Below are 12,953 nucleotides of genomic sequence, written 5' to 3'. Positions count from 1 at the left end.
TCCTCCATCTAATTATTGCAACCTGGTACCTTGGGTACCAGATTAAAAAAACTTGGGTACAAGGATGCAAAACCATTAGTACCAGAATGAGGAGGGGGGAGTTAAATTTTTGTTAATTTAGATTTAAAAAGAAAAAATAAAAATAAATGGAGGGGGTGGGTTATATTTTTGAAGGAGGATGATTTTTTCTAGGGTTGATTTCTCTTGGGGGGGTGGTGGTGCCCTCCTCCAAAATAGTGTTTTTCTTTCCCAGATTCTACGAGAAGCTACCCACTAAAGGAGAACCTGATCGGTTCAATGGTTAGCAAGATCCTTGGGTACAAACATACAAACATACAGACAGAATCTTGTTATGTTATTAGATGGATAAATTATTAGACATTTTCTGAATTGAAATGCATTGGATGCATGCATGGTATCTGGATAAGTATATCTTCGAAGTAAAGTGGTTATGAAACACTGGGTACCAGTGTAATTTAATGTACAATGTCCCCTCTCTGGGTTTTGTTGGAGAGGGGGGGGGGGCATTTGGTTGTTTATTACACTAGTTCCAAAATTTTAAATAATAAGGTTTTTTATTCATTATAATAAGTTGAGTGTCCAAACGTTTCAACCATTAATTATAATATACTTAGGGTTGGTCGTTTTTGGACATTTTGTTTCTGCAAATAATTTTTATGAGTATAATACATCTCTGGATTATTTAAAATTTAAATAATCTTAAAACCGCTGACGACCAGATATTCAATTGTTTAGCTTTTTGTAAATGGGTTTCAAAAATTTATTGAATCAGAACTATGGCTTCATGGTGCTCCCAGGAAAGGCATTGAGGAGTAGAATCAGGAACTTTTGACCGTTTCAAAAAATCTTGTTCTTAGCCTGAGAAAATCTCAAAAAACCTCTACAAATTGCACAATTCTCAATAAACCTTTAAAAAATGGTGTTTTTTAGTCATTTCTAAGGCTAGGGACGAGATATCTTGAAACGGACAAAAGTTCCTGATTCTACTCCTCAAGGCCTTTCCTGGGAGCACCATGAAGCCACAGATCTGATTAAATAAATTTTTTACTCTTTTTTACAAACAGCTACACAATTGTATGTCTGTTCATTGTTAAAAGGTTGGTAAAAAAAGGGTAAGGCAGCAAAATATGGCTATGACTGACATATAGTCAGAAATTCATTATCTAACTGGGGATATGCAAAAAAATATTTAGCCTTCTAGCACTAATAGGAATTGAGATAATAAGTAGAAGAACTGAATGTCGTCTTTGCACATTAATTATTAATGAAATAAATGGTCTTATTCTAAATCTCAATTTTTTCAAATTCTTTTTTGGTCAGAAATTTTATTTAAGTAAGTTTTATCTGTTTATCTGCACATCCCCTCTTTGTCTAATTCTGATATGAACCCGCCCTAATAAACATAAGAGGTAATCATCATTGAGATCCCTGGAGTCTTGGCCTTTCAATCAATTTAGACCAGTCAGGGAGGTATGGACCAATGATAGATAAATTAACCTCCCCACCCCACCATTTTCTTCCCCCAATGTCAGAATATTAAATTTTTTTTGGGTGGGGGGAGGGACTAAATCAAATCCATTGTCCTGTGTTACTTCCCCCATGAGAAGGAACACTTCATTCATAATATTCACTCTGGTACCCAAGGTTTTCTATTCAGGCCCTTTATTTAGCTAGAAGGGTGGGGATATACAATATTCACTCTGGTATCCAAGGTTCTGTATTTTGGTATAGGATGGGGAAGGGTAAACAATATTCACTCTGGTACCAAAGAGTTTTCATTCTGTTGCCCAAGGTTTTTCATTCTGGTACCCAAGGTTTTTTATTCTGGTACCCAAGGTTTCTATTCAGGTTACATTATTTAGCTAGAGAAATGGGGGGAGGGGGGGATGGGGTGCACAATTAAACCATGCACATGTACATGTTAATGTAACTGATGATACTTTTTACATTTAGCAACATAGAAAAATCCAAAATCAAAAAAATAATATTGACTATCATTATGATGCTTTATTTTGCATAAATTAATTTGGTATCAAAAATTTAATTTTAAGATACCTAAACCTAATGTTTGAACCTAAGCTTTGCTTAAATGAAAAGAGCTAACTGTTCCAGACAGACAGACAGCCCAATCCTAATCATAAAAAATCTCCCCTTTTAAAATGATTGTTTTCTAAACCACTTTTAATTTAAAAACGAGGATGACATCATCCATTAAAGTAAAGCTACAAAACAGTAAAACAAACAAACATTAACACTTATTGAGTTTCAGAACTGAATAATCAGAATACAAATGTATAAAAGTCAAAACAAAATTGAAAGTAAATTTGTTGAAAAACTGCTTAAATACAGAATGATTTTCAAGGACATACTTACATTTTTAGGACTTGCTTATAGGGATGCTTTGAAAAAAATTGAAATTTAACATGTTTAAAATGAACCTACATACATGATAGAGTTGCTACGCTTTCTAACTCGTACCTAACTGTTAGAAGAAGCAACATGCAAAGTTTGAAATCAATAGGACAATTCTAACCTGTACAAATTAATGAAAAAAGGGCTAACCATTTCAGACATGTAAACAGAAGAAGGTATGAATGGACGGACATACGGACCGACCCTAACAATAGAAAACCTTCACTTTTAATAAATAATTAACTTTAACATACAAAATTGAGTCTTCTCATTTTAAAAGTTGGGTGGTTGACAGATGATGTATTACTAAAACCTGTATCTAGCACTAATTCTTGATTATGCAGGGAGGGAGGGGACATTGAGTTGTTTATTACAATAGTCCCCAAAGTTTTAAAATAGAGATTTCTTTTTTGTTGACTTAACAACTTTTTAAATTTCAATTTTTAAATGGTTGGTTCATTAAGTTGAGTTTCTAAACTTTTCAAACACTAATTGTAATCATAAAAAGAGGTTATTTTGTGTATCATCATTTAGGATGTACATCAATTTATTGGTCATTGTCTTATCCCTTTAAATCCTTGGTGATTATGTAACTAGAACGCAGGAAGTAAGGGACGGGACAATGGGCAATTAATTCAATTTAAGAGTTTTTGCTGATAGTTAATGAAAACCAGATTTATCCAAAAAATTAATAGAAAAGTGTTCATGGTAGGTAATTTAATTTAGAAAAAAAATAGTATTAAGAAATATTATTTACTTGAAAATTAGGTTACCAGTAAATTACAAATGTAGTAAACAATCTGTAATTAATCACTAGAAAAATTGCCCTTAGAACTTCGCTTTCTTTTCTCCTATATTATTAACTGCCACCTAAATTCAAGATAATATATTAGGGATCTTAGATTGTTTATTACATAAATATTACAGTAGAGTTTCTGTACATAAAATTACATTTTCTTGGGAAAAAATATTTGTTAGAACCAGCCGCAATAATTTTATTAAACATAAATTTTGAATGCTAGAAATTGTGTTAATTATTTTTATTTATTTTTGTCTGCTAGGATTATAACAAATTCAGAGGCAAATGCGCATTAGTACCCAAAGTCCCCAAAATCTTGCTAAATCCTACACAAACACTTTGGGCTGGTAGCCAATGTTAGAGACCCCTAATAATTGAATATTTGATCCATTTTCCCCTCCCCTACTCCCTGCTAGAACAGCAGCTCAAGTAGAAAGAAAAACTAGTCTGACAAGAAAATTTTCTTCTAAAATGAAGACAAGAATTTTATTACAAAATAAAAAGTTTATTTTTAAAAGGTCCTTATATAAGTGTTACACATAAGATGAACAAATTGATAAAAAAAATTTTCTCTTTTACTCAAGAAAGACGGTGTCTAAAATAAAACTATTAAATCAGTTTTTTCTGTATTGCTTTAAAACCGATTAGTATCCGGTGATTTAGAACTGGTTCTCAGCCATATTGAAAAATTATTTCTAGCATCGTATCATATCCAGTTTTCTTCAAATATATAAATGTGCAATCATAAGATTAAAACCAGTTTTTTAGCCCGAGCCTCAGCATCTTTGGGCTAAAAAACTGGTTTTAATCTTATGGTTGTACATTTTATATCTGCAGAAAGCTGTTTATAATACAATGCAAGAAATAACTATTCACATTATCAAAAATTATAATAGCCATCCTTACTCCTATTAAAAAATTTTAATAAATTTTACAATTCCTTTTCTTATGTAAATCATTTTTTGCAAGATAAAAATTCCAACTTATGCAACATTTAACTTTGCTGATAAAGGGCCCCATTTATTTATTTTTTAGTTTTGATCTGCGCAATAATGTAGGGCCCCAAAATATACTGTATTATGTTCTATTATACTAGCAGCTTTGCCCCTAGCCACATTTTTTTGAACACTTATATTTACTAACCCTCCCCCCCCCCCAAAAAAAAAATTTCAGATTTTTTTGTGGAAATGTCAATATACCAAAAAAATAGGGGAGGGATTTTTTCTTTTTTGGGGGGAATTTTGGGGTGTCCCACCCAAAAAGAAAAAAAGTTAAAACCACCACAGGACCAGTAGGTATATTCCCTGAAGAGTAGAGCTTAATTGGTTCAGCGGTTACTGAGATCTTGAGCTTCATACAAACAGACAGACATCAAGATACTTTGTATTATAGATATTAAAGCCGCACCCAGTTTTAGTAATATAGCTAAATGGATGCAACATATACATGGATATTATGACAGGAGAAAAATAGTTGTCAATTAAGGGAATTTTGGGTTGGTTCATAAGGTTGAGTATTAAATGCTTTAATCACTAATTGTAATCTATAGAATGGATAATTTTGTCAATCATCATTTGGGATGCACATAAATTTATCACCCATTGTCTTATCCCTTTAGATCACTGTACACCATCCGATTGTATCACACAGGGCACAGGGAGGGAGGGGACAATGGGCTGTTTATTACAATAATCCCCAAACTTTTATAGTCGTTTTTTCTTATTTGTTTGCTCAAGAACTTTGGGGACTTTTTGGTTGGTTTATAAGGTTGAGTGTCAAATGTTTTTTTATCACTAATTGTAATCTATAGAATGGGCAAGTTTGTCAAGCATCATTTGGGATGCACATCAATTTATCACCCATTGTCCTATCCCTTTAGATCCCTGTACATCATCTCATTGTATCATACAGGGCCCCAAGCCAGTAGCAATATTTGTCAGGGAGGGAGGGGACATTGGACTATTAATTACACTAGTCCCAAAATTTTTATTATAACGTTTTCTTTTTCATTGCCTCAAGAACATTTAGTACTTTTTGAGTTTCATAAAGTTGAGTGTCCAAACATTTCAACCACTTAATGTAATTTTCAAAGGGGTAATTTTGTATATCTTCATTGGGGATGATTATCAATTTATCGACCGTTGTCTTATCCCTTTAGATCCCTGTACATGATATCATTGTCTCACTTCACAGGGCCCCACCAAGCCAGTACCAATATTTGTCAGGGATCTATAGGGATAAGACATTCACCGATAAATTACACCTTCTGTAGATTACAATTAGTGGTAAAAACGTTTGGACACTGAACTTAATGAATCAATATTCAATGATAGTCCTCAAAGTTATTAGGTCAGCAAATGAGGAAACGTAATTATAAAACTTTGGTTACTAGTGTAATAAACAACCCAATGTCCACTCCCTCCCTGAATATATGTTATTATGTACTTACCACAAACATAAATATTTTCTGTGATTCACCGGCAAGAAAAATTGTGAGATGAAGAGAAATAGAGAGAGAGGAGAAAAGCATAAAACATGGAAAAATTCAAGAAAAAAAATCGTTAAACATTTTAAAAATAAAAACTATTCAAGCAGTGAAAATTACCAGGGATATAAAGGGCTAAGGCAATGGCTGATAAATCGATGTACATCCCCAATGATGATGCACAAGATTATGCCTTTAGTGGTTGAAATGTTTAACTTAATGAACCAAAGTCCCCAAAGTTGTTAAGCAAACGAATAAGAAATTATATATTATAAAACTTTGGGGACTAGAGTTTCCTCCCTGGAAAATTACGCGATAGTTTGTGTTTTAGAAAGCCAGGACATTTCTTTCTAAAAGTCAAAAACCAGAGCCAAATTAGTACTCAGTGAGAGATGGGACTATGGGCTATTTAGTACACTAGTCCCAAAAGTTTTATGATACTATTTTCCTATTTTTGGCTAAATAACTTTGGGGACTATAGTGAATTTTGATTTGTTGGTACTTTATCTTGAGTGTTCAAATGTCTCAACCACTAATCATTTGGGATGTACATCAATTTATCGACCATTGTCTTATTCCTTTATATCCCTGACTAATATTTATGTTTTCTACAATTTTAATCAAACCAGCTATTGAACAAAAGATCTTAATTATCGATTAAGTATAAACTTTTTTGTTACTATTATTGTCAAATTTTATTGTCAGTACCAAAGGATTTCGCTAACCATTCAAATGATACGTTTACAGGGTAGCTTCTCATAGGTCCTGGGAAGGCTTTTAACTAATTTGTGAACTTATATATAGCTTTAAAGTTTACCCAAGAAAAGCTTTATTTTAAGAAGTGCGACTATTCATAACTCATTAAGCGATCATAATAAAAATATCATGTTCTTTCCTACACAAATATTTCAACCAATGATATGTCTGGAGTGTACCTTCACTGTTTTCCTATTGGCTGATTAAGAGAATATATCTATAGATTTTAACCAATGACATGTTTGGAATGTACCACCATTGTTCTCCTATTGGCTGATTAAGATATTATGTCTATATATTTCTACCAATAACTGGAATGTACCACCACTGTTCTCCACTGATTAAGTGAATATGTCTATAGATTTTAACCAATGACATGGCTGGAATGTACCTCCACTGTTCTCCTATTGGCTGATTAAGAGAGTATGTCTATAGATTTTAACCAATGACATGTTTGGAATGTACCACCACTGTTCTCCTATTGGCTTATTAAGAGAGTATGTCTATAGATTTTAACCAATGACATGGCTGGAATGTATCTACACTGTTCTCTTATTGGATGATTAAGAAAGTATGTCTATAGATTTCAACCAATATGGTATGCCTGGAATGTACCTACACTGTTCTCCTATTGGTTGATTAAGAGAGTATGTCTATAGATATTAACCAATTACATGTCTGGAATGTACTTCACTGTTCTCCTATTGGCTGATTAAGAGAGTATTTATAAAGATTTCAACCAATGACATGTCTGGAATGTACCTTACACTGTTCTCCTATAGGCTGATTAAGAGAGTATGTCCATAGATTTCAACCAATGACATGTCTGGAATGTACCTACACTGTTCTGCTATTGGCTGATTTAAAGAGTATGTCTATAGATTATCTCTATTTTTTATAACAATGTTAAGTTTTTATTGACAAATACAATATCACAATTCTTGTTAGCAGATAAATAATAGTTATCATATTATAGACAGCTTTCCCCAGTTATTAAAATAAAATAGAACATATAAGATTAAATAATAAGATTTGTTAGTTTCGAGGAGCTGAAGTCCCGTGCTAACAAAACTTGTATTAATTTTATGATTTTTATTTTAATATTCGTAGAAAACTGTCTGTAATACAATGCTATGTATAAGTTTTCAGGATGGCTGAGAACTGGTTTTAATCCAGGATATATTCATCGGATACGAAGCCATACAGGAAAATATTATTAAATAACATTTTAATTACTAAATGTTTGTTAGACTTAGAATGGGGCGTTATCCCTCAAAGTACGTCTCGAGCAATCAAACCCACCCCCTCATTTCTAAAATATGTGGAGAGATTTAATTGCTCAAAAGGCACTGTAAGGGAAATCACTCTTAGATTTGGTTAGTTTTGGTTTTTATGCCTTTAAATACATAATATTATATTAAAATTATCATAATTATAGAATATCTAACAAATTAAGCTGTTAGTAGATTTTAATTATTTAAAAAATAATGTTAATACTTGTAGTATAAAATATTTACATTTATAACAAGGATGACAACATCCATAAGTAGCGAAGAACAAAAATCATGGAAAAGACGAACAGACAAAGTGAGTTATATACCAGATGTTCAAATTTCATAAAAAAGAAAGAGAAAATAAAAAGAGAAAATCACTAAACCTTAAATGTATAGAATGTATAGATTTACAGTGAATATTCCATTGGAATATTCACTGTAAATATCAGCTGTCTATCCTCAATAGCAGTCGAGAAAATCACATTTACTCCATGGCGTTACGGACTTAAAAAAACATAGTGAAAAATAGAGTATCTTCGCTACTAAAAATCTGAAAAAAAGTTTCTCTTTATTTTGTCTTTAGGCTTTTAATAAATGTACGAAAAACTAAACATTGTGTAAAAAAATCTTCTAAAACATTTTGGAAAAATCTTCTAATTATTTAACTGAATGATTTTAATTGAAGTAACAGAATGTATAATAGCTTTTAAAAAAAACAGGGCTTGGCAGCCGCGCATAAGCCTTCACAAAAAATCCGAATAAATGGATTGTTAGGTTTAGACATCCAGCTAAATTTTAAAGTTATAATTTGATGATTTCACTAAGGCTTACACGTGGCTGCCAAGCCCTGCTAAAATACTAATTTGTAATAAATATTATAATGGTTGTATAAAGGTTTCAAATTATTTATTTTTGAGATTGTTAAATACTTCTTTTTAATATGATATAATTTTAATAAATAAGAATTATTTCTCTAAAATTAGTTTACTGTAAAAATATTGGATGTTTCCCTTAAACTGCCTACTTTTTTTCAGGTTAGGTTGGGATATATAGGGGCAATTAGTAGCCTCGTAGGGTTAGGGTACCGTAGGTATTGGCCCTACAGGGTAGCTCCCCCCCTCTTACAGACGTTAGGTATAGGAAAACTATTTTATATTCTTTCAAATAGAAAAGAGTTTGATTTTTGTGCTTAATAGACATTTAGAGGGAAACTCCCAATTTTTATTTTTGTGAAGGAATTAGATTAAATTAAGTTAAGGTCTAGCTAAGCTTTATCAAGACGTTAACACAAATTTTTGACTGTTTTAGACTCTACTAAGCTTTTTAGCCAAAAAAAGAAAAAACTTTTAAATTTATCATTTAAATTTTTTTAAAAATTGCAACAAAATATATGTGATTAGTAAAGTAACTAATCAAAAACAAGAATTGTTGGCATAAATCACAAGAATATCATGTAAAACTCTGAAAAATTTAATGGTTTTTATTATTTCCTAATCTATTTAGTGAAATAAAGCCTTGTTTTATATCAATAGAAAAATAAGAATATTTTGCATTTTTTGAGTATAGCCCCAAAAAAGTCTAAAACAGGCAAAAAAAATTACTGTATCAACATCTTGAAATAATCATGGTTAATATAAATAATAATTAGGGTTGGGCTGGCCACTTTTTTGGCCGGATACCGCCAAATTAGCTGATTTATAATTCCGGATATCCGGTAACCGGCCGGATATTTTGCCAACGCCAGATATCCGGCAAAATACCGGATATTTGGCTGGATAATCGGATATCCGACATTAAAAATCAGCCGAATATCCAGTATCCGGATAATTTCAATATCCGGATATCCGGCCCAACCCTAATAAATAATAATGCACACATAGAGATTAAAATAACATTTTGTAGAGTAGATGAGAGTAGCATTGCTCAGGGATCTAAAGGGATAAGACAATGCCTGATAAACTGAATATACACAAAATTGCTCCTTTGGAAATTACAATTAGTGGTTGAAAACTGAAAAGTTTGTAAAATCAAAATTAAATAAAAGTCACCAATGTTGTCAATTAAGTCAACGAATAATGAAATGTTATTATAAAACTTTGGGGACTAGTGTAATAAACAGCCCCTATGTGCCCCTCCCTCCCTGAGCAAAGCTACTCTATATCTCTTCTCTTCCCTCCTCACTTTCACTCTGTCTCCGTCTGAAAACTTTGGGTACCAGTATAATTGAGGGTACTAGTCAGATTCATCCTCACTCTCACTCTGTCTCCGTCTGAAAATACAAGTAATGAGTTATTTCTTATCCTAGCATGGCAATAACTACCTCAGAAATACAAAAAAGAGCCTATGCTCCATCCTCTATTTCCTTGGACAAAAACTTCCAGTTTTATGTTTAAATCTGGTTTTAAGTTTTCTTTCCTTTCTTGTTGTGACAATTCCTCTCCCAGACAAAAATATAGAATTTTGAATAAACTTTTTAAAATCTTCCAATTAACACCCTAGGAGAAAGAAATAGATTTTTCTTGCTATAAATTTAGGGGGTGTTGTATGTTGATTACTATTTTTATCACTTTGGTGGTGGTTAAAGTCGAAATTCACAAATTTTGAAGAATTTTATTTCTTAGTTTTCAGTCTGAACACCAACCCTCTATTCCAAATAGGATTTACAAATACCTGAAGCATTTGTGGCATAAGACATGACTTCTGATTGGCCAGCACTCTTTACCCTTTACTCGAGTATCCAATACCAGGCCACAATCCTAAAACAAAAAATTCATTGGTTGATAAATTTTTGTATTCTGACTTTTGATTGGCCAGTACTTTTTACCCTTGATTCGAATATCCAATAACAGGCCACAATCCTAAAACACACAATCTCGTTGGTTAATACATTTTTGTATTCTGACTTCTGATTGAGCAGCACTTTTTACCCTTGACTCGTGTATCCAACGCCAGGCCACAATCCTAAAACACATAATTTCATTGGTTGATACATTTTTGTATTCTGACTTCTGATGGGCCAGCACTCTTTCCCCTTAACTCGTGTATCCAATACCAGGCCACAATCCTAAAACAAAGAATTTCATTGGTTGAGACATTTTTGTATTCTGACTTCTGATTTGCCAGCACTCTTTACCCTTGACTTGAGTATCCAATACTAGGCCACAATCCTGAAAAAAAGAATTTTTTTGGATGATACATTATTGTGGCACAAGACATGGCTTCTGATTAGCCAGCATTCTTTACCCTTGACTCGAGTATCCAATACCAGGCCACAATCCTGAAACACAGATTTCATTGGTTGATACATTTCTGTATTCTGACTTCTGATTGGCCAGCACTCTTTACCCTTCACTCGAGTATCCAATACAAGGCCACAATCCTAAAAAAAGAATTTCATTGGTTGATACATTTTGTATTCTGACTTCTGATTGGCCAGCACTCTTTACCCTTGACTCGTGTATCCAATACCAGGCCACAATTCTAAAACAAAGAATTTCATTGGTTGATACATTTTTGTATTCTAAATTCTGATTTGCCAGCACTCTTTACCCTTCACTCTTTGGGTACAAAATAAACATGTTTGAGTACAACATAAGCATCTTTGGGTACCAAATAAACAAACAAAACTAATGTCTCATTTAAAGCAGACTGAAAGAAAATCTTTGGGTACCAAATAAACATATTTGGGTATCAAATAAAACTTTGGGTACCAAATAAAACTTTGGGTACCAAATAATAGACAAAACTAACCTCGCACGTAAAGCAAGCTGGATAAAACTTTGGGTACCAAATAAACATCTTTAGGTACCAAATAAACATCTTTGGGTACCGAATAAACATCTTTGTGTATCAAATAAAACTTTAAGTACCAAATAAAAGACAAAACTAACCTTGCATGTAAAGCAGGCTGGATAAAAAACTTTGGGTACCAAATAAACATCTTTGGGTACCAAATAAACATCTTTATGTACCAATAAAAATTTGGGTACCAAATAAACAAACAAACCTTACTTCGCATTTAAAGCAGGCTGGATTAAAATCTTTGGTACCAAAAAAACAAACAAACTAACCTTGTATTTATAAATCTTTGGATACCAAATAAAACTTTGTGTACCAAAATAAATTAACAAACCTTACCTCGCATTTAAAGCAGGCCGGATAAAAAACTTTGGGTACCAAACAAACATCTTTGGGTGCTAAATAACCAAACTAAACTTACCTCGCATTTAAAGCAAGCTGGATGAAAATCTTTGTCCATAGCTCGAATGCGGGGGGCGGTTGTGTGTCCCTCCTAAATAGATACATACAATTCTAATATATTCTAATAATTGGTACTGGGTCTAATTATGCAGCGATCTAAATGGATAAGACAATGGACAATAAATTGATATACATCTCCAATGATGATATACAAAATTACCCCTTCTGAAGATTAAAATTAGTGGTTGAAACGCTTGAACACTCAACTTAATGAATGCAAAGTTGTCAAACCAACGAAAACGTTATTTTAAAACTTTGGGGAATAGTGAAATAAACAGTCCGTTTTCAACTCTCTCTCTGCTAATTGTGGCTGTCTTTCAGCAGTTAAAGCAGGCTTCCTTTAATATATTTAAGTGAATAGATGTATAATAAATTTAATTTTTCAAAGTTCACCCTTTATTTAACAACCTTTGTTTTAAGGTCGTCTTTTACTCAAAAAAAAATGTAGACAGCTACAATTTTCTTACCTTAGGAACAATTGGTTTCTTACAGACAGAACATTGGGCCGCGAATTTTCTAAAAATAAACAAACAATGTATCATGACTTGGATCATGGAAAGAAAACAAAGTTGAGGGTTTTGTCGCATTTTCATAGTAGCTTTTCTCCTATTTATAGCCCCTGCGGGGCAACCATTAACATTTACTTAACCTAACCTAAAATAACCTGTCAAAAGCCACTGTGATAATTCGATGAAACCAGCAACTTTGTTTATTTTCAATGACCCCAAGACTTTATATTCAAAAGGAATCTTTTTTTTTTGTAAATTATACAGCTAATAAGAACTGCCAAAACCTTCCTGATAATAATCTGAAATAGTTTGAGACTAGATTATCGCAGAAAATATAGGACAATAGTAAACTTTTGGGCAAAAAAATTGTTTTTTAAAAAAAACTTTTAAAAAAATCTCGAAACCTTTCCATATTTTTTTTCATAATACCATTGCTG

General features: G+C 32.4%; 1 protein-coding gene across 1 annotated transcript in view; it reads right to left on the bottom strand.

Annotated features, from left to right (window-relative positions):
* Positions 1-9,245: 9,245 nt before the first annotated feature.
* LOC145334425 (uncharacterized) overlaps positions 9,246-12,953 on the bottom strand; it is a 165,005-nt gene continuing 161,297 nt past the window's right edge. The window contains exons 20-23 of the mRNA XM_080179879.1: positions 12,475-12,523; positions 11,967-12,038; positions 10,418-10,503; positions 9,246-10,016 (exon numbers count right to left, since the gene is read on the bottom strand). Coding sequence (XP_080036005.1) covers positions 9,980-10,016; positions 10,418-10,503; positions 11,967-12,038; positions 12,475-12,523 — 244 coding nt within the window. The 3' untranslated portion in view covers positions 9,246-9,979. The remainder of the gene's footprint in view (positions 10,017-10,417; positions 10,504-11,966; positions 12,039-12,474; positions 12,524-12,953) is intronic.

This window comes from Acartia tonsa, chromosome 12 (genome assembly GCF_053477335.1).
Source record: "Acartia tonsa isolate MP-2025a chromosome 12, ASM5347733v1, whole genome shotgun sequence".
NCBI classification, from domain to species: Eukaryota; Metazoa; Arthropoda; class Copepoda; order Calanoida; family Acartiidae; genus Acartia; species Acartia tonsa.
Note: the sequence above shows the minus strand (reverse complement) of the source record. Positions and strands in the feature narration are given on the sequence as shown.